Source organism: Schistocerca gregaria, chromosome X (genome assembly GCF_023897955.1).
Source record: "Schistocerca gregaria isolate iqSchGreg1 chromosome X, iqSchGreg1.2, whole genome shotgun sequence".
Taxonomy (NCBI): domain Eukaryota; kingdom Metazoa; phylum Arthropoda; class Insecta; order Orthoptera; family Acrididae; genus Schistocerca; species Schistocerca gregaria.
Genome location: NC_064931.1, coordinates 382,752,803 through 382,776,470, shown reverse-complemented (window position 1 = coordinate 382,776,470; position 23,668 = coordinate 382,752,803). Strand labels below are relative to the sequence as shown.

Genomic DNA, 23,668 nt, shown 5'->3' with positions numbered 1-23,668 from the left:
TTCTTTTGTATTTAGAACTATAAAACATACATGGCAGTATTTGTCTGTGCCACTAATATTACTTACAGTAAAACTTAGAATTGATCCAATTAAGCTGCCTTCATCATATCGTGAAAGTTTTGATAGGGTTGTCTCCAAAACAGATAGTAGTTTGTTAATCATTCCTTGTGTCATGTTTGCTGATGTTTTTTCTATAAGATCATCTATTTTTGTGTGATACTGGTGCTGAAATTCAATGAGAAGAAAATATTCTCCAAATTTGTTATGTCATACATCTGAAAATTTATTATTTACTTATTCATTCATCTGTAGGCTAATTCCTTCTTATGGATGTTGTCATTACACATACATATATACACATCATTTATAATAGAGGTACATAAGGTAATAGAAATACACACATTATACATAATAAATTCATAATACAAATATACATATTCACAATTTATCACTGCATTAACCTGCTTCAGACAAAAGAAATAAATCATAAGACTCCCTGATAATAAACGTTGGTTTTTCATTGCATGAAGTAAATTACAAACTACAATGTATTGTGCTGCTTACAAGCATACTCCATCTTCTTTGTCTACTTCGTAACTGGTCAACCTGCTTATTTATTTATACTAATTTTATTTTGCATGAGCTCTTTAAGGGAGTAGAAACTACTTTTTTGTAAACCTTCTTTAGGATATGTTTTAAATTAGAGTTCCTTTGTGTTTTTGACCTCTTTTGGCAGTCTATTATATATTTTGACTCCTTGGTAAAACATAGTGGATAGTGGTTTGGGTCACTGCATTCTATCCAGGTACAAGCAATCACTGTATCTAGTTTGACGATCATCTATGGAACTGTTTGCTGCATATTGCTTAATGTCTTTTTTATAAAACTACAGTCTGGCATATTCATTTACTTGGAATTGTCAGAGTACACCATATTTTGAATAGCGCAGTGCAGTGGACTCTTCTGTGGCTCTTGCTCATCATTTTGATGGCTTTTTCATTTTTGCAGTTTTCACACATTTTCCACATTCTGAGCATTTGCACCACTGAATATTATGTCATAACTGATGTTAGAACGTATGTGTGCACAGTATGTTACATTTAGGCATGAGCTATTACACAGTTTGGTTAGTATTCATAAGGTATAGTATGCTGTGCTAATTCTTCTTCCACATACTCTGATATGTCATGCCATTTTAATTGGTGATCAACAAACATACCCCCAAATTTTGTGCCAGCTATGCACTCTATGGTTTAATTGCGTATTTCAAATTTCATCAGATTATTATATTGCTGTGACCAGCAAATAGCACAGTCTCTCTTTGTGTGACCCACAGCAGGAAGCCATTAATGTAAATGAAAAACAGTACTGGACCTGACATGCTCCCTTGTGGGACTCCAATGCTAAACTATTTTGGGTCCAAAAGATGTTTCACCATGTGATGGGAGCCACTTGAAATTTGGCATATCTCTATCCACTGCACTCTGTCTGCTAGGTAAGACCTAAAGTATTTATTTACCAGCCCCTTTTTTCCCAGTGCTTCAAGAATACCTAAGAGTATTTCATGATCAGCTGCTTTGCATCAGATGCTTGACTGATATCTAAGAAAATTTCTGTTACTTGTTCTCCTTTATCTAGGGTTTCTAAAACTACTTTTGTAGATTTTGTTATAGCAGTTTTCCTGAAGCCAACATGAACATGGTATATACAGGATGAGAGAAAAAACACCATGGTATCAAACATTTATGGAACTGTTAATAATACTGAAACAAAGAACTGTATATAAAAGGGCATGTCTTTTTCTATATGGTCCCTTTTTGTTACTTTGTCTGAAGTTAGATATTTTGAAAGCTGAGTCAACCTTAATAAAATACCAATCTACAGTTCTCCTAAAGCATTGAAGAATATTTGAAAAGCAACAACAAATACGAAGGAAATGACCAATGATATAGAGCTGGTCTTCCTCAATTAACCAATAGTTATGTGCCAAACTACAAGGGACACTTTGATGAAACATTTCACCTGAGTTCTCTTTTGAAAGACACTCAGATCCCATAAAAAAATACCGACCTCAATTTAAGTGAATATAGATGTTTCAGTGTCTTAGTATAAGGGTAGCCACATAAAACTCTGAATGAAGTACCAGTTAAAACAGCATGATCAGCAACAGAAACTACTTCTTCACACTGACAGCATGTTTATTAAGCACACATGAATGTGTGTATGAAGTTGTACTGAGTACCTATACAGAGTGTACATCTGTTTATACATACACAGAATGTTCTAGTAAATTACAATATTCCAGAACCCTATATATACCAAAAGTGTCAAATTATAAATAATTGCTGATGTTGGGAATCATATTGGAGACTTGTGCATCATCAGCCATAGACTGTAATTGTGGCATCAAAACTAAGAATGCACAGCACATGGAACTTCTCTCTCACTAACATAAAAAAGTGGCCTGTTGTTTTGGAAAGAGCTATATTGTACTGCATCTGGATCAGGTTAGTGGTCCTTTGTGTGATAAAATTGGTGGATCCTTATGTTCTGGTTTGTTTCGCATCCTTATTGTCATTGTAACATTTGAAGGGAGTTACTTCCACTGAGCCAAAACAATCATCAGGCAGATCTTCATTTTCCTTTTAATGAAAGCTCCTATCATTAATATAGGCTTCAGGACTATTGTAGTACTTCATGCAAAGGGCATGAATAATGTCTCTGCAGTTTTGTCACCTCTATGGATGATTATCATCCTCAGCTTCTTGAGTGACATCTGATGTATCACATAGATTATGATATAGGCCAAGTTAATAACTCTTTAATAACTTTTCTGTCAGCCTAACCTTCCACACAGGTGTAAAATTCCAAAGTAGGTCTCATGAATTGTAGCTTAAAAGTTGGTGATAGGCATGTAGCAATCATAGTCGTATGCTGTGCCTCCAAGGTCCCTATGTATGCTAGCTGTCTTGTTTCTTTCTTGTTGTTCTAGTGATGACCAGATGTTTCACGGAATCATTCTGAGCATCATCAGGTTAAAGCAGAGACAAAATGTCCATTGTTTTTCAGTCACTTGTTCATGGATCAGGAAAAATTACATGAAGGATGTAGTGTCTTGATTAGCTATGTTGTATCAAAATCTCAAGACAGGCAGAATTCTATCACAATCTCTCCTTCTGTATATCTGTAAATGAGTATACATCACATCAGTAGTGTATCTGCTAACACCATATTAAGACATTCCATGACAACATTTGACAGTGGATCGTAGGCAGTTGCCAACCTGGGGACAATGTTGCAGCATGAAATTGCTTCTGTCATTAGCACTGACTGAAATGATTTTCCATGATCAGAGATCATTGCGCATGGTGCTTCATGCATCAAAATTATTTTTTCTACAATAAATATGACAATTTACATTACTCCAAGAGCCAAAAGGAACTCTTAGTCATATTTTGCTTACAGTATTGTTATAAATGGCTCTGAGCACTATGCGACTAAACTTCTGAGGTTATCAGTTGCCTAGAACTTAGAACTAATTAAACCTAACTAACCTAAGGACATCACACACATCCATGCTCAAGGCAGGATTTGAACCTGCAACCATATTGGTCACTCTGCTCCAGACTGTAGTGCCTAGAACTGCACGGCCACTCCGGCTGGTCCAGTATTGTTATAAATGTAGCTTAAAAGTAGTGTTATAAATGAATGAGTTTGGCAAACTCAACCCAGTGAAATCTACAGGGCTATGTTAGCAACTATGAGTTCAGTGTTAGTTTCTCTGAAGCACATAATCCACATTGTTTGGCATAGTACCATTAATTAGTTGCATGATATGCCTAATGTTGAAAACATTTTCACATTCTATTAATTTCAGGATAATAAAGCCTACTGGAACTCATTATTAGTACCAACAACCACAAAGTAGAGAATGTAGCTACTATTAAATTCTTTATTTAGCATATGGATGTAAACCTGGACAGTAAGACCTATGTTCTACATCTCACAAACAAGTTGAGCTCAGTTTGATTTGTTTCATATAAAATCACGTGGAATGTGTGAGAGCTGTATATTTTTCATATTTCCACTCTGTAATTACATATGGGATAACATTCCAGGAGAGAACTGAAGATGTTCATAACAGTTCCAACCTTAGAAAAGTAGACTGGAAGTTCAGTGAAGCACTAAAGAAACTGGTATAGGCATGCGTTTTCAAATAAAGAGATATGAAAATAGGCAGAATACAACGCTGTGGTCAGCAACTCCTATATAAGACAAGAAGTGCATCGTGCACTGTTAGAACAGTTACTGCTGCTACAGTTGCAAGTTATTAAGATTTAAGTGAGTTTGAACATGGTATGATAGTTGGTGCCTGAATGATGTGACATAGCATCTCCGAGATGTGTAGTGGAGATTTTCCCGTTCGACCATTTTACAAGTGTACTGTGAATATCAGGAATCTCCTAAAACATCAAATCTCCAACAATGCTGTGACCAGAAAAAGGACCAACAAGGACTGAACAGAACTGTTCAACATGACAGAAGAGCAAACCTTCTGCAAATTGCTGCAGATATCAATGCTGGGCCATTAGCAAGTGTCAGCATGCAAACCATTCAACAGAACATCATCAATATGGACTTTTGGAGCTGAAGGCCCACTTGTGTACCCTTGATGACTGCATGACATAAAGTTTTCCACCTTTCCTGATCCCATCATCACCAACATTGGACTGTTGATGACTGGAAACATGTTGCCTGACTGGATGAGCCTTGTTTCAAAATGTATTGAGCACATGGATGTGCACTGGTATGGAGATGACCTCAGGAATCCATAGACCCTTCATGTCAGCAGGGGACTGTTCAAGCTGGTGGAGGTTCTGTAACAGTGTGGGGCATTGGAGTGATATTAGACCTCTGATATGTCTAGATACAGCTCCCACTGGTGACACACATGTAAGCATCCTGTCTAATAACCTGCATCCATTCATGTCCATTGTGCATTATGATGGACTTGGGCAGTTCCAGCAGGCCAATGTGACACCCCAAACATCCAGAAGTGCTATAGAGTGGCTCCAGGAACATTCTTCTGAGTTGAAACACTTCTGCTGGCCACCAAACTCCCCAGACATGAATATTATTCAGCATATTTTATATGCCTTGCAATGTGCTGTTTAGAAGAGATCTCCACTCCCTCTTACTCTTATGGATTTATGAACAGTCCTGCATAATTCATGATGTCAATTCCTTCCAGCACTATTTCAGATGTTAGTTAAGTCCATGCCTGCCACATCATGTTGCAGCACTTGTGCATGCTTGTGAGGGCCCTACACAATATTAGATAGGTGTACCAGCTTCTTTGGCTCTTCAGTACTGTTTTTGAACCAAATTGTATGGTTTTACTGTGTTTTACCTTACAATTCTTACTGCATATGATGAAACATGTCTCATTAATTGTTTATTGGTCTGTATATTCTTTATTGTGTCATATCAAGTGTTTATTTGAAAATATTCATATGAAATTGATATCTATTTGAACAAAAAATGAAATGAAAGGTATTGTTGTGACCTCACGACCTCACTTACATCTATTACCACATGATAAAATTACATTTAACAAATCAGTGATAATTAGCCTAGTAAGTACAAGTTAGGCAGGCAGATTTCATTTTTTATTCATTTATGTGCATATGCCTTGCCTCCCAGTATATAACAGCGAGGAAACCATATGTTCAAAGGCTAACTGTATCTGCTCTCAACAATAAATACAACATTGTTTGTGAGCAGGCAACAGGCAGAATCAGCAAACTGCAGGAGTAAGGCAAGGCAAAGTTAAACGGAAAAAAGAGTTTTCATAGTCTGTTGTTATTATAGTTCTTTTATCAAGCACATGACACATACACTTCTAAAATTTGTGGGTGTAGCAAGTTGTGAATGCTTCCTCCCCCATTCCCCCTCTTTTCCTCCCTCCCCCTCCAACATTAAACGTTCTTTGATGCATAGTATCACATTCAGTCCTTTGTATACACAAAAGCCCTCACCCTCAAAAACATTATGACATGACCAGAACACCACAAATCATCTGCAGCCATAATAGATGAATTTGTGGCACTACTGATGGAGAATGTTTTCATCAGCACATTATGTTACAGCAGTTCACCAGAAGCACATTAAAAATGGGAATAATAAAGGAAATTTTGAGAAAAATATTCTGAAAACTGACTTTTACTTTGAGACATAACAAACTGGATTTACTTCATCTGTTATGGTTTCAGCTCTGATCATAACTAATTTTTATTTCTTTCTCTGACCTTTGCCCTACCTCGATATAATTACTTATATAATTCACATACTCTACTTACATAAATATTTCAAAATGCAATCTAGGCTGAATTTCATTTAGATTCACTCATCAGATTATTATTTTTTATGTGCTGATTTCTCTAACATGTGTAGTTTTCATGAAGGCATGGCTAACTGAAAGATATCAATAATTAAACTTTTTATTGCAGTATGAGCTAAAACAATCATATGAGCTTAAACACATTTATGAGCATAGTGACACCTCTCATTATAAAGATGTAATGTAGATCAGATCCTCTTAAACCAATTAACTTACAGGATAATTAAAAGTAAATTTAAAAGTAGTTACATTTTTCATTTCAGTGTTTACCTATGTACTTGTTAGATTCCTATCTTTTATGTCATACTTCTGTTGGTAGTAAATGTGGAAAGAACTGAGTAAATTACATCATTTGTATGATCCCTGCAAACACTTTTCAGCTACTTCACCTAGTGTGATACTATCAGGCTTGAAATTCTGTGTAGATTTTTTGTATTTCTTTATTCTAGACACAGAAAGACTGTTAAAATAAAGAAAGACATACCACATCCACTCCATCAACAGCACAAAGTTTAAATGATTGATTCTTTGCATCAAGGACTACATTCACCATGGCACACATTTCTGAAGGAATTATGTAATCAGTTGATGTAAATGTGACACCTTTCTTGAGCCACTGTTGAAAAGCTGTTTCTGTTCTGGGGAAAGAAGAGAAAATATCAATTAGTAAAGCATATACAAACATTTGAAACAAAAAAATGACACTGTCCTCCTTGCCATTCTAAGATGCAGTATAAACACAGCTTTGAGTATTATGAGGCAATTGGGATGTTCCGAACAAAAAATTAAAATAATTATAAAACTATATACAATAAATTGATGATGAAAATAAGCAGTACTTTAGGCTTGACTATGTGGTAGCTATTGTTGTTGTGAATATTGTTTGTTTATGTTTTTGTAGCTAAATTTTGATTCTTCAGAAGTATTTGTAGCATTGGATTATACGGTTCCATATATTACTATTATTACAAAAACTTATACATTTAAGTTCATAAAATGTCATGTGATAAAAATTATATTTAAGTTCTACTAAGCATAGTTGTATGGTGGGTGTAAAATTGTAACTTTTAAAGACTAATACTAAATGCTGAACGAGTATAATAGCATTTGTTATTCTGTGTGAGTCTTTTTTTAATGAAATTAACTGTTATAAGATGCATATTCTGAAGTACGTCAATTGATAATGCAGATCCATACATTTATTTCAACAATGGCATTTGTGCTATACAGTAGCAGTGAAGCAGTAGCAGTAGAGCTAGAAACATGTATGATGAACTGTATTTTGATAAAATTTGTGTTGATAATACTGCAGATATTAACAATGGTTTATAGTTACTAACTGATAACATTTTGATTTTTCAGTGTATTTGTTTTCGATGAATGCTTGTTTAGATATGATTACTTTAATAATTGAGCATAAGTGGTTTCACCTGAAATAATCATTTTACTAATTTTTTTGTGAGTACCAGTGTCTTTAGTATGTAACCATTAATACTGTTGCAAAACAGAGACATCTACAGGTACACTGAGATACTTCTATGGTTTTAGTGCATTTTAGAAGTCACTTCCAGCATTCAAAGCATGGAAATTGTGCTACATGACTGCAGGAGGTTGTAGATTTTGTATCTGAGTTTGTACTAATGCTTTTGTGAGTGCTTTCAAAATGAAACCACTGAGGCAATACAGAACTTTGGTAAAAATTTTATTTAATTTTAGCCCCAATTTTGCTTGTAATTTAGCAGTCTAATTTGTTTTAGGAATTATGAGTATATTAAAGTTTTAAGATGTGTGATTTTATATCAGAAAAACCTTAATATGCTTTCAAATATATCACATGAAATGATGGGTGGTTGAAAACTGTGGTTTTGCAGTAAAAACACCTAGTAAAAACAATTGATTGTTTAGTTTTTGCCTATTTCTTCTTTGTTCACTGCTTACTACAATAATAAAGGTGAATTTTGTGAAAAGGTTTAAAATTTTATTACAAAGTGAAACCATGTTCAAAACAACTGAATGTTTACTTTTTGCAAATTCTTTTTGTATTCTTTGCTTACTATGCCAATAAAGGTTCATTTTCTGAAAAATGTTAGGACTGAAAGGGTTAATAGAAAAAAGATGTGGAAGAAGGGAAGAATGGTATGCTCACCACATGTCCACATGCTCCCCCCCCCCCCCCCCCCCCCCTTCGAATATGAGGATGGCTGAGGATTCAGTACAATTGGGGCTTTATAGTTAAGTTTAAGTTTCATAGTAATACATACATATTTCCCTGAAGAATATGGCATGTGCATCAGCTCACCTTGAGACCAACTTCATGCATTCAAGTTCATGTTTAACAGGAATGTCCATTATTTTAATGAGTGCAGTATCATACATAGTTTATTTCAGATGTGCAGTAAAGCAAAAAGCTCAGTTACATGCTACATCAGTTACATAATACATAAGGAGATGTCCTGATAAAAAGTGTAATGCAGAAAAAGAAATTAATGTTGTACCCAAGAAAACCTAGTCCTACATAAAATCACTAGGGGGATCTAATGCTTCTATGCAGTCACTCATTGACCAGTCTGGTGTCCAATAGAAGATAGCAACACTAAAGCTAAACTTTAAAAATTTTGCATTTAAAAAATTGGTTATGCAGGAGAAGCATACAAACTTACTGTCGTTTGACCACTGAATAGACTCCCATGTAATGGGAATTGTAATAAGCGTCACTGGTGTATAGAAATGAAACAGTTAAAAGCAAGTAAGTCACAAGGTTCTGACCCCCGACCAACTGGAGAACAGCACAAATGAGCCCTGTACATGAGGCAGGTACAAGAACAGACCCACAAATTCACAGACCAATAGCTGTGACATAGTTTTGCTGCAGAACCCCTGAACATTTTCTCTGTTTGAATATAACAAATTTATTTCAGAGAGAAAAGCTTCTGTCCACTAATCACCATGGTTTTATAAAGCATTGCTCATGTGAAACTCTGCTTTCCCTTTTCCCATGTGAGATCCTATGAACCATGGATGAAGGGTGACAGATGGAGCCCACATTCCTAGATTTCCATAAAACATTTGACACACAGCCACAATGCTGACTGTTAATGAAGATATAACGACATGGAATAGGTTCCTAGATAAATGAGTGAATCAAAGACTTTGTAAGTAACAGAATCTAATATGGTGTCTTTGACAGTGAATGTTCATCAGAGACAAGTATATCATCAGGAGTGCCCCAGGGATGTGTGAGAGGAGCATTGTAATTTTCTATAGGCAAATTAAAAAAGAAGAAAAGAATTATCACATGGTATTGATGGCTGGGAGTCCCCACATGGGGAATTTTTCTGCAGATTTGCAAGTCTTTTCAGTTCACATCAGAATGAGTGACTTGTGCATTGCTAGTGATGAAATGATGATGAGGACAACACACTACACTGATCCGGAATGGAGAAAATTTGTCAACTTGATCTTGCTGCATGGCAGTCAAATGTGCTGACCTCTCAGTTAAGGTGGCCAACTTTCTATATATATATAAATGATCTGGCAGAAAGGGTAAGCAGCAGTCTGCAGCTCTTTGCTGATGATTTCATGGTGTATGAGAAGATGTCATTGTTATGTGACTGTAGGAGGATACAAGACGATTTGGACACAATTTTTAGTTAGTCTGACGAATGGTAGCTATCTGTAAATGTAGAAAAATATAAGTTGATGCTGATGAGTAGGAAAAACACACTCATAATGTTTGAATACAGTATTAGTAATGTACTACTTGACATGTTGATTAAAGTCTGACGAATGGTAGCTAGCTGTAAATGTAGAAAAACATAAGCTGATGCTGATGAGTAGGAAAAACACACTCATAATGTTTGAATACAGTATTAGTAATGTACTACTTGACATGTTGATTAAATAATATGGCATAATATGGTAAAAGCAATATGAAATGGAATGAGCTTGTAAATATGGCAGTAGGGAAGTCAAATGGTACCTTTAGTTTACTAGGTTCATCTGTAAAAGAGACCACTTATAGGCCACGAGTGTGACCCATTTGTTGAGTACAGTTTGAGTGTTGGAGATTCACACCAGTTTGGATTAAAGGAAGACCTAGAGGGAATATTGACATTCATTTTGAAGAGCAATATTGAGAAAATTTAGAGAACCAGTATTTGAGGCAGACTGCAAAGTGATTCTACTGCTGCCAATGCTCATTTTGCCTGAGGACCCTGAATTGAGATTAGAGAGATTAGGGCTCATACAGAGGCATGTAGACAGTTCTTGCAAATGCTCCTCTCCAGAGCCAAATGTTTACAGTTCCCTGTTGACATATTGTATTACTGCCTCTTGATCTAGTCTGCTAACATATAAATCTTTCTACTTAATTTAGTTGCCTTTCATCCTTTGGTTAACACTGTTGCTAGAAGCGCCTCACCATAACTGATATAAGTTTCTATGTGGACATTCTCAATGAGGTCTGTTCTATTTGTTGCTATTAGGTCCAATATATTTGTATCAATAGTAGGGTACAAACAATGTGTTCTAGGTCATTCTCAAAGAACACATTTACTTGTGTTTTTGCAGGATGTCTCATCATGCCCATCACTTATGTAACGGTAATTTTCTATGTTGATTGCTACATGATTCAAGTCTGCTCCAGTGATGACAGTATTTATGGGGGAACTTATTCATAATAAGTTAAGTTTTATTTATAGTTTTTGATTATATCTGGAGATAAGTTTGGTAGTTGACAGAGGAATCCAGTTATAAGTTTATGTCCTCCCTTGATAATGAGTCTCACCCAGACAATCTCAAATGCTATTTCAATATGTATCTTGATGGACTGAGTTTCTTGTTCATTTCAACAAATACACCACCTTCATTCACAACAAGCCTACCTTTTCAATATGTATTTTTAAATTTTCTCAAAAATCTCACTGTTATCAACTTCAGGTTTTGACTAGCATCCTTTACTTAGTATTATGTGAGCTCCACTGCATGTTAGGAGTGCCTAGACTGTTAGTTTGCTATAAATGCTTTGGAAGTTAATCACTAAGACTTGGTACAGTCAATCATTGCAGAGGTTTCTTTGCACCTGGCTGGGAGTCTCTTATGCACTGTGCTCACATACCCATTTACGGGGACCTTACAGTTCTTAACCCTGTCACTCAAGTCCAAAAAGTGCAGCCTAACCTGTCACACAGCCTTAAAAGTCTCTGGCTGAATCCTTCCACTCAGCTCAGAACCAGGGAGGCATGATCAGTTCTGGGGACAATTTAGAAAACTGTGAACTTCTAGGGATTCCATGAGCAAGACTAATCTTCTCAACCTCCTCTGCCAGTCGCTAGAATCATTAAAGTATGAAGTTGGAGCCCATACAACAGACATCATTTGTCACAAAAGCACACCTGATGTTCCTTCTGGTTTCTTAGTACCATTTTTTCTATGGGACACCTTTATTTGCTGTACATTTGAACAGTAGATGATTAATAAATCCTACTCTTTTGCGTTTGCTTCCTTATGAATCTTGACAGTAGATTTCCCAACTAGTGAAGTGAGTCTCACTGGCTCAGTTTCAGTTTCAATGGAAGACACCAACTTGAATTTGTTGGTTATGGGGATGGCTATAGCATTCTGAGTTCTCCCTAATCCCTGCCTCCCCTTTAGAGGGCACCTAGCTCTCTACCATTGACACACCTTTCACAGTCAGGTGGGTGGGTTGCAATAGATCCTGTACTTGCAGCAGAGGAGACAGGATCTACAGGACAGTGTAGTACTTCAGGTAACTCTGATACCTCTGGTACACAGCACTCAGGAGCTGTCCCAACATGTCTGTTCATATAGACTTCTAATTGAATGACAGTGGTCACGGTGATTTCCAGCTGCTTGCAAACATCAACTAATGCATTCCATAACTGCAAACTGCGCTCACAAAGGTGCTGCATTCTGGCTGGTGCAATGTTTCACATATCTTTAAACAAATGACTTTAAAATAAGCTTACTGATAATCTTTTAACATTGGAATCTTTTAAGCTAAATGTATTGCTATTTCCCTCTATGAACTGAAGAAAATTATAACGCAAAATGAGATTTTTATGTAGGCAACAGAAAAGTTTGAGTTATATTTAAATGATTTCCTGAACATTTTGTGGGGTTACAGGTGCTAACATACTCAGGAATAACATTAATTGTTAATGCATCCACAAAGTTAGTGATAATATATTTTAGCATGGTGTAAACCAAGTTTCCATTGCATAGAGAACAAAATCAGCATTGAAACAGATGCTGTGGACAGGATGATTAAGCCAATCAACAGATGCTTTACTTTACCTTTATATGACACACACATTATTCATTGTATTTTCATATCATGTTATCTACTACCACTGACACTGCTAATTTATTGCAAGTACTATATCAGAGATGTACTCTTGGTAAATTTCTGTTATTTATATCTTGAAAACAATTAACAGTTTTAATGTAACACTCAGAATGTTTCGCAGTACATTTTCTGTTATGTTTTAGATGTCATCTTCTTAGCAAAAGCACTGAGAGAATTACACAAATTACTTTTGTATAGTAATAAATTTAAATTTTGCACAGTTTATGTGACATACTAAAATGAAAATTTGTTCTAATAATGGATGTAGACTGGCAATGGCAAGGAAAGCGTTTCTGAAGAAGAGAAATTTGTTAACATCGAATATAGATTTATGTATCAGGAAGTCGTTTCTGAAAGTATTTGTTTGGAGTGTAGCCATGTATGGAAGTGAAACATGGACGATAACTAGTTTGGACAAGAAGAGAATAGAAGCTTTCGAAATGTGGTGCTACAGAAGAATACTGAAGATAAGGTGGATAGAGCACGTAACTAATGAGGAGGTATTGAATAGGATTGGGGAGAAGAGAAGTTTGTGGCACAACTTGACTAGAAGAAGGGATCGGTTGGTAGGACATGTTTTGAGGCATCAAGGGATCACAAATTTAGCATTGGAGGGCAGCGTGGAGGGTAAAAATCGTAGAGGGAGACCGAGAGATGAATACACTAAGCAGATTCAGAAGGATGTAGGTTGCAGTAGGTACTGGGAGATGAAGCAGCTTGCACAGGATAGAGTAGCATGGACAGCTGCATCAAACCAGTCTCAGGACTGAAGAAAACAACAACAAATGGATGTAGGGAAACAAATCATTTGCTTTTTAGTTGAGGCATTGGTTATGATACAGGTCCAAAATAAGGGTCAAATTTGGGATTACTAGTTAGCAATTTGCAGATTGTTATACCAACATCAGCTAAAATCTGACTTATTTACACAAATACACAATCTACAACAACCAAATATGTGGATATTAAGAAGTTAACACAATATTTTCACATAACGTTAGGCAATAATAATCATATCAAGTGCTCATAGCCAATGTTGTTTCACAAGCAATTAGTGACATTCACTTACAAAAAGCTGGTGAAAGTACATGGGCATATAGAAGCTAAGAGTGGATAAATTCTGATGTAAATTATTTCCTCTGTGTGACAGAATAAGCATTTCAGTTTGAAAATCACAATGGCTCTCATTTTTAAAACAACCTACACTTTGAAACTTTTTGTAAGGGAGACAGAATTTAGGTATTAGTGAAATTAGGATATCATATTAAAACTTTCAGATGATGAAATTTATCTTCTCCTAATAATACCATGAAGAAAGAAGCAAACTGAATAACTTGTAATGTAACTTGTTTCATTCACCCATTAACATGCTATAGACATCCTTCATTATTTCATAATTAGAAATGTAAAATAATGATTGCAACATATGTGTGTATGTGCCTGCCTAATTTTCCACTTCATAAAGTATTTTAAGTTCTTTTAATAAGGGTATAATTTCTTCAGTCCTGAACATTGTTATGCTGTTCATTTTACTCAGAGTTAATTAGTTCAGGAGATATCAAGATTTGACTATACTATAACTTCACTGCTATGGAAAACTACATGTGTCAAATTGAAGCTTAGGGCCTAACAGCCTCGCGAGTTATGTCGACCAATTGCTCCTGATTCAGAGGATTAGTTTATTAATATTGATTGTTCAAAGGTTATTATACAATTAAGATCAAATTGCAAGATCACACCCATTTTTGTAGCATGTTATGAAACTAAAATCTGTTTTGATAATTTCATAGACAGAAATTTTGTAAACACATTGATGTTGTACTAATTTTCATATTTTGGATTTTGAGGGGAACATTTTAGACTGAAACTTTTGTTAAATATTTTATTAACAGAAGCTCTTTTGGGTACTAAGTAAAGTTAGTTGCAAATTAATTTATATCATCAGAAGTAATGGCTTCTGTTTTACTAAAAGGGGGTAAATTATTTTTTACATGAAATCAGTAGTCATAAAAATCTGGTCTATTTAACTCAGTATCACTCTTCAGTATTATTATTTTATTACTCTTCTATATATCTATTCATATATCTCACAAAAATAACATGAGATTCAAGCTCACATGGAGACTCATCAATAATCTGTCTTTCTGTAAACTATTTGCGACTGAACAGAAAAAAAGGGGAATTTAATGGTAAATAAAGTACCCTTCACTACACTCCAGATAATTAAGTTAATATTGCGTTGTCCTCCAGTTCTGAGCTATGATGGTAGTTCCCAGTCTGTAGATCAACAAGACATTAGTTTAAAATCAAGTGTTGAATCTATACCAAACATACAAAGAGACAGAAAAGGTAGTGACCCAATAAAAACAGCTTTAAGAGGAATACACCCAAATTCTGAGACATTAAAAGATAAGGAAAATTTTCCTTCTCAAAAGAACAAGAGGCTGTTAAAAGTTATATTTCAGTTGTATCTTAGATTTTTTCCAGGTAAATCTTATAATGCATCATGCTTGAACAATTTGCTGAAAAACAATGTTATACAGTCATGGACTGAGGAATGTGAAAATGATTTTAATGACTTAAAAAAGCAATTAATGGACAGTTATGTGCTGAAGCACCCAAATTTTGGCTTCAGCTATCAGTATGTCAAAAGAGAAAGTTGTTTTCGTCTGGGGTGGTATAGTTTCATTTGTTGAAAGAGAATGTACCATAATATTTGCTAGGAGATCTTTATATAACTATGACAAGTATTATTACATCCCTGAATTAAAAGCACCAGCTATTATTTCTGGATCTGAAAAAGTAGAGTATAATGTTTGGAACATAAGACTACTGTTTTCACAAACCATTTAGCCTTCAGAAGCATCATGCAAAATGATCCATGAAACTTGAAATTAACTAACTAACTAACAAAAACAATAATGTTTGACAAGTTCCTTGGTACATTAGGTGGTGAGAGATGGGAACATGTAATGCACCCAGGAACACTGTTGAACATCATTTCATTGATTCACACATTATGGTGTGTGGAAGCAAAATGTTGCATGGGTGCACTGGCTTCCAAACCTTTCAGCATGTTACATTCTCCAATCAGTATTATTGTGATCTGTGCTCCTTTCCCATGTGTGTCTTTTCAGGGATGCATTCAGCCCTGACATCATTTTTATGGATGACAGTGCATTGTCACATAACAGTGCAGCTGTAGGAGCTCTTGGAACCAGAGGACATTATGCAGGTAGACTGGTCTGCCTGTTCCCCTGACTTAAATCCTAGATAAATACTGCAGCACATTTATATGTACCAATGACCATCCAGGGTATATCAATGATGCTGGTGAAAGAATGGAAAACCCTACTACAAGAACTGCTTACCAACCTTGTGGCTAACAAGTGATCACACTGCAGAGCATGTACTACTGTCTCTGATCATCACACAACCTATTAACAACCATGACCCAGCTTTTGAATTGTCAACGGGACCATGATAAATTGTAGTCACTTCAGCGTAATTACTATCTTTGAATAAAATTACCTTTTCTGTGGATATCATTGTGTATTTCCTCCAATTACCTTCTGTACTATACTGTATCAGTTCATTGTATCTCTACTGCAAGTTTAACCAAGCTGTGTTACTTGTCAGTGACACATCATTTGAAAGTTACTATTGACCTTAGGTTGTGCCACCAGTGTATAACTGTATGTCATTCTTAACTCAGAATTGAAAACTAGATCCCACATAATGTTTAAATTCAAATGTGTTTATTGTATGGTGACCAACAGTTACATTGTGATTCATCCACTACCAACTTCTGTTTCTCTGTAAGTGTAACACAATACAGTAAGTAAAAGCATTTAACACTAGGACTGCTATGTGGTCAATTTGACCACTTTTTATATTTGAACAATTTATTATTCGATGAATTTCTAATCTATGCTGTTGTGAGTTACTGAATTTTCCTAATTGTTTATGTAGATCATATAAATAGTCCAATATTTATTTTATCTTCGTTAGTTGTCTTTGAATGACCACTTATACTTCAAACTGCTGAGTGGTCACTTTGACCACATTACATGTATATCTGAAAACAGATTATTTAAAGATTGTTGTGTGTCACTCCCCAGATTTATTCTTAGCACTCGTCAACAATGTACTAAATAAGCTGGTTGCTGAAGTTTATTCGCATTGTTTGAATTTAAAAGCCCAGCAATGCAATATGTCATTTATTGTTTGCCATTGGGTTTTGCATAAACAAGACTGATTATTTGAGTACTGGTGTCACAGCAGTAGACATGGCTCAGATGTCACAGTGATACAAACCATGACCACGGCCACTTTCAGATGAAGAAATTGTCAGACTTTTGTATGAATCAGATGCAGAAAATGATCCTGAAGTTGAGGACCTTGTGGAAGATTCTACAGATGGAGATTACCAACCTATCGCTAATGTAGAGTGTGACAGCTCCGAGACTGAAGATGAAGGTAATTTACATTCACTTATATTGCCGTTATTATTATTATTATTGTTACTGTTATTATTGTTACTACATGAATAATGATCACTATTATAATAGAGCTGACACTTCTACGGCTACTTCTGTTACTGCTATTTTATTGTGTGGTATGTTATCTTTATAATGAGTTGTAGCTTTCTAATTGTCTCTTTCCTCACGCAGTTGCTGAACCAGGACCAAGCAGTAATATAAACAATGCTAGAGAAGGACCTACCCTGGGTAAATAAAGAACTGCACCTCCTGTAAGTGGACCAATACAGAATCGATGTAGAAGAGGAAAACAAAGTAAGGGTTCTCTTCCAGAACCTGGCTCAAAACTCCTGGGGAAGGACAGGATCACGGAGTGGACTGTAGCAGACTTCGGTGTTACTACTCCCGGTACGATAGGTCAACAGAATATATTGAAAGAAACGTAGGGATTTACTCCACACGCAATGTGGCACATCTCAAATGATAATGTTTCGAGTGCCTGGCACCTTTTAGTTGATCTATCAATGTTGAAACACATAAAGAAATGCACAGAAGCAGAGGCACAACGGCTTTTTGGAAATGATTGCAAATGATTCCTGGAGTTTGCATTTAGAAGAATTAGATGCATTTGTTGCATTATTATATGCTCGTGGTGCACTAGGTGCCAGATGTATTGAAATAGATGAGTTGTGTTAGAAAAATAGGGGAGCCCCATTTTTCACTGACACAATGAGCAGAAACAGGTTTTGAGAAATTTTGAAATATCTGCGTTTTGATGAAAGAAATAGATGGTCAGAACATTTGAAAAGTGACAAATTTGCACTTATATCAACTACTTGGAACCATTTTACAGAAAACTGTCAGTTGAATTACATACCTGTATCAAATGTAACTGTGGGTGAACAACTTTTCCCCAGAAGAACCAGGTGTCCGTATTTGGAATATATGCTGAACAAGCCTGATAAATTTGGAATCAAGTTCGGCTTCTAGCGGATGTAGAAATAAAATATCTTTGTAATGGGTTCCCTTATGTAGGAAAGAACAAACAGAGGGTACCTAATGAGAAACTTGCAGAACAAGTAGTAATGAAGTTGGTAGCTCCATATCACAATAGGGAGTGAAAAGTGGTTACTGATAATTTTTTCACTACGGTTGCACTTGGGGAGAGACTGGAAAAAGAGAAAACTAGTCTTGTCGGCACTATGAACTGTGCAAGAAAAGAAATTCCGAACACTATAATAAAAATGAAAACTCCTCTTTATACGTCTGTTCTCTTGCAAAGGGAAGGTGGTTCTCTGACTGTTTACCAAGGGAAAAAGAACAAAAATGTTGTTCTGTAGAGCACCATGCACACAGATGTTCAAATACAAAATAATTTGAAACATCTTTCCGAAACAGTGAGCTTCTACAACAGCACTAAATTTGCTGTAGATGTCTTGGACCAGATGACGAGGAAATATTCTGTCCATTCTGGTACTCATCAATGGTCTGTACAAGTATTTCACAATATCCTTGATTTAGCAGCCATCAACGCATGGATCATTTGCAAGCTAGTGACAAGGATCAAAATAAGGAGGAGGAATTTCATCCTAAATCTAGCAGAAGAATTACGTAGAGCCTATATGGAAACCTGAAATCAGGAAAGGATGCCAAGGGATGGAAAAGAAAAGGAAGAAAAGGGAAGAAAGAGAAGAAGTGGAAATTCCTATGAAAGTAAGAAAACTATGCCAAATGAGAAAATGCATAAAAAAGACAAATGAAGTGTGCAGTAAATGCAAGAGATATGTTTGTGGGCTGTGTACATATAAAGTAATAAAGACAGTAGTTTGTAATGCTTGTAAGTAGGATTAGGTACTATACATGGTCATATTTTATGTTTGGTCTTTCTCTTAACATATTCATGGGTACTTAGTTTCTCCAGTAAGATTAATTTCTATTAATTTTAAAACTACTGCAATACAATTAGTATGGTTGCAGATAAATATTGTGAACTATGTTCTTATTTATTAGTAATATTATGTTACCAGTGTTGTTGTAAAATACAATGATGCTGTTACTAAACATAATTAAAGTGATACATTGTTATCAAGTTCATTAATATTTACATTAAACAGCACAGCATGTACTTACAAAGAAAGAGGTCACTTTGACCACATCGGTGATTCTAAGCATAGTACTAGTTCTGGTGGTTCTAGTGTTAAGTTGTGATAATATATTTAACACATAGCACAAGCTATGGACACTAAATAAAACATGTATTACCTACAATCATAAAGAAATATTTCGTAAAATTTTCGAGATTTGGTTTCTTGTAAACTAATATGTTTAGGGAAACTGTATTGCTTTGTAACTATTATGGTCTGTGGATGTTCATCTTCACAAACCTCCTTCCTATGATTATTTTATAGTAGAAACAGTTATTAAATAAATGGTCACATATATGTCAAATTTACTTTTTCATTCACTTCACATTTATTGATACTAAACTAGGACATGTCGATCCCACCATGAATAAATATGTCCTGAATAAATGGATTAAGAATGGAAAAAAGACCATTTTTTGTATAGTAATAAAATTCAGATAGTGTTGAGGAGGCAGAGATTGTCTCTCTTTCAGTTAATAAAAAGTGTAAATGTCAACAGGTAAAATCTAATAGAAATTTGTGAATGTTTAAGGAGATTGATGCAAAAAACATAGAACAACGTCAGCTGTACCTTAGTGAAAGGTCATCCCAAGAACCAAAGAAAAATCTAGTCCTTTATAAAATTGCTAAGCAGGTCGAAGGCTTCTATCCAGCTTTCCAGTCACTTGTTGACCAGTATGGTGTGGTGGCTGGCAATAAAAGCCAGCAAAAGGAAAGCTAAGATTTAAAATTTTGTATTTAAGAATTCATTCACACAGGAGGATCTTACAAACATGCTGTTGTTATAAAACCACACAGACTCTCATATGGAGGACATAGTAGTAGGCATGGCATCCCTGGAATAGAGAAGCAACAGAATGTGTTAAAAACAAATGAATCATCCAGTCTGCGATTGAATACCAGTTTGCTTACAGAGCTGCAGAATTAGCCCCTTACTTAGCTTGCATTTATCGTGAACCTCTCACCCAGGGCAGAATCGCAGTCAACACGAAAAAAGTTCAGGTGACACCCATTTATATGAAGGTAAAAGAATGAACCTATATAATTATAAAATTCTTGAACAAATTCAGAGAGTGAATGTGATAAATTTCCTTGAGACTGAGAGCTTCTGTCCAGAAATCAGTATCAATTTAAAAAATGTCACTCTTGTAAAACTCAACTTGTACCACTGCTATTCATTTCCGTTCCTGTTCCACTTGCAAATACAGCAAGTGAAAAACAACTATCTATGTGCCTCAGTATGAGCCCTAATTTCTCTTATATTATCTATGCGGTCCTTGCACAAAATGTACATCAGTGGCAGTAAAATCTTTCTGTAGTAGCTTCAAATGATGATTATCTAAATTTTCCCAGCAGTATTTTGTGAAAAAGGGCATCATCTTCCCACCAGATATTCCCATTTTATTTCATAAAGCATCCCCATAACACATGTTGATAGAAGCTACTGATAACAGAACTAGCAGCCTGCCTCTGAATTACTTTGAGTCTCCACTGCACCCACAGATGCCTATATGAATGATACCCAGAGCATAATGCAATCAGCTTGTCTGTGTCCCACAGTACAGGTGTCAAGAAGCTGTTCGCCTGGAAGACAACAAATTCATTTCCTGCCATTGACATGATCAAGAAGGTAATGGGATTCATCAAACCATGCCACACTCTGCTACTGTGCCAATGGTCAGAGTCAATAATTACATCTTCTTCTCAATTGTAATTGCTGATGTTGTGCTATTAACATTGGCACATGCATGGGTCATTGGCTGTGAAGGCCCATCAGTAGGAATGTTCACTCTACTATGTTTCAGACATAGTTCTGCTCTACCCAGTATTATAGTCTGTTGTTAGTTTCACACAGTTCACCACCTGTCCTGTTTTATTAGTCTGCCCAGCCTACAATGTCCAACATCTGTAGTGAAGGGTGATGACTGAACCCCATTATGTTTGGATGTGGTTACACCTTGGGTTCTCCACATGTTGAAGACACTCACCAAAGAACTCCTTGAACACCTGACAAGTCATGGACTTTCTGAAATGCTCATGCCAATCCTCTGGGCAATAACAATCTGACCTCAAGCAAACTCAGACAGATTGCACACCTTCCCCATACTGCACATGGACAGTGCACTCAATGATACTACTTACACTATGGACATGTCTGCCTATGAGTCATTCATCATTCATGTCACTGTATTCTTCTTGATGTCTGATGGCAATTGAATATGTAATTTTCTTAATGTAGTTAATGCAATTATAATCACGAAATGAAAAAAAAAACATGCATTACATTCTTACAAGTTTATTTAGTCTGACATAACTGGAAAACAAATTAAGTAACTTATTCCTTACCTTTGGATACATGATTCTATCATATCACATGCCATAAGCTTCAACCTTTGCTCTAAATGTTGTCTGAACTCTGTATCAGGCCAGTGGAGATCTCTTATAAAAGATTGAAGGGCATCTAGTTTCCAAAACAAATCTTCTGAAGTAGCACATCCATTCCTGGAAAGAACAACAGCCCTTACACTTTATTCTACCACCAAGAGAAAAATTAATAATAACAACAACATAAACTACAGACTATTAATTAAGTGTTACATATTTTTGAGTGTTGTAGTATTTACCAAAACAAGAAAAATATCCAGTGGAGATGGGCTCAAAAACACGTGCCTCAAGAGCTATGAGCATTTGTTCATCTTCACTACTGTGAAGTTCATTGTTTTTACAAATTACTTATAGAATGCACTAAGCAAATAAGTAAACAATGTAGAATACATTAGTCTGTTACTGTGAAACAGCAGTGCTTCTGCGTATGTTTCAGCACACAGAACACAAGCTTTATGATTGAATCCACTTTTCAGACAATAACAGAAGACCATGTCTGCTGTTTTCCATGTGTAAAAATAGGCTTCCATATGCTGGTAAGTACAAAGCGGAAACTATATCCTAAAAGCATTTCACAAATTTACCATAACGCAAAGTAGTTCCATCAAAATTAATGTATGTTCAAAGTAAAAATCATAACAGATGTTCACTGCATGCTGTATGTGCAAATAACAGAGAAATGTGTCCTTATTCACTTACTGCATGTTGTAGGTTGCTTGCAATAGCAAAGAACTTGAAGCAGAACAGATGTGTTTCATAGCAGAGAAGATGAACAAATTCTCATACCTCCTCAGGAAGGGCTCACATTTAGTAGACATTTTTGTCTTATTTTGGTCCATACTACCGCCTATCATAGTATGCAATACTTTTTCAATATCTTGTATTTTAGGTGGAATTATGTAATTAAAAAAGTAATGGAAATTCAGGGGAGGGGAGGGAGGGGAGGGGAGGGGAGGGGAGGGGAGGGGAGAGAAGGGGAGGGGAGGGGGGAGCAGAGGGAAGGGGAGGGGAGGGACAGGAGTGGAGGGGGAGGGTTGGAGAGGAGAGGGGAGGGCACAGGAGGGGAGGGGTGGGGAGGGGAAGGGGGGAGTGGAGGGGAGAGGAGTGGAGAGGGGAGGGGAGGGGAGGGGATGGGAGTGGAGGGGATGGGAGGGGAGGGGAGGGGATAACGAGAAGAGAGGATATACTGAAGGGCAAGTTCCCATCTCCGGAGTTCTGACAGGTTGGTGTTAGTGGGAAGTATCCAGATAACCCTGACGGTGTAACACTGGGCCAAGATGTGCCAGCCGTGCACCAAGGCATGTTTAGCCACAGGGTGATCCTCATTACCAACAAACACTGTCTGCCAGTGTCCATTCATGAGAATGGACATTTTGTTGCTGGTCATTCCCACATGGAAAGCTTCACAGTGTAGGTCAGTTGGTAAATCACGTGGGTGCTTTCACACGTGCCTCTGCCTTTGATCGTGTACACCTTCTGGGTTACAGGACTGGAGTAGGTGGTGGTGGGAGGGTGCATGGGACAGGTTTTACACTGGGGGCAGTTACAAGGGTAAGAGCTAGAGGGTAGTGAAGGTGGTTGGGGGATTTAATAGGGATGAACTAAGAGGTTACGAAGGTTAGGTGGACGGCAGAAAGACACTCTTGGTAGAGTGGGTACGATTTCGTGAAGGATGGATCTCATTTCAGGGCAGCATTTGAGGAAGTCGTATCCCTGCTGGAGAGCCACATTCAGAGTCTGATCCAGTCCCGGAAAGTATCCTGTCACAAGTGGGGCACTTTTGTGGGAGGTTCTGGGTTTGAGGGGATGAGGAAGTGGCTCTTGTTATTAGCTTCTGTACCAGGTTGGGAGGGTAGTTGCGAGATGCGAAAGCTGTTTTCAGGTTGTTGGT

General features: G+C 36.4%; 1 protein-coding gene across 1 annotated transcript in view; it reads right to left on the bottom strand.

Annotated features, from left to right (window-relative positions):
- Nucleotides 1–23,668, bottom strand: part of LOC126297751 (calcium-dependent secretion activator-like) — a 1,391,877-nt gene that overhangs the window by 120,663 nt on the left and 1,247,546 nt on the right. Inside the window, exons 27-29 of the mRNA XM_049988921.1 lie at nt 21,739–21,894; nt 6,885–7,038; nt 67–225 (exon numbers count right to left, since the gene is read on the bottom strand). Of these exons, the coding sequence (XP_049844878.1) occupies nt 67–225; nt 6,885–7,038; nt 21,739–21,894 (469 nt within the window). The remainder of the gene's footprint in view (nt 1–66; nt 226–6,884; nt 7,039–21,738; nt 21,895–23,668) is intronic.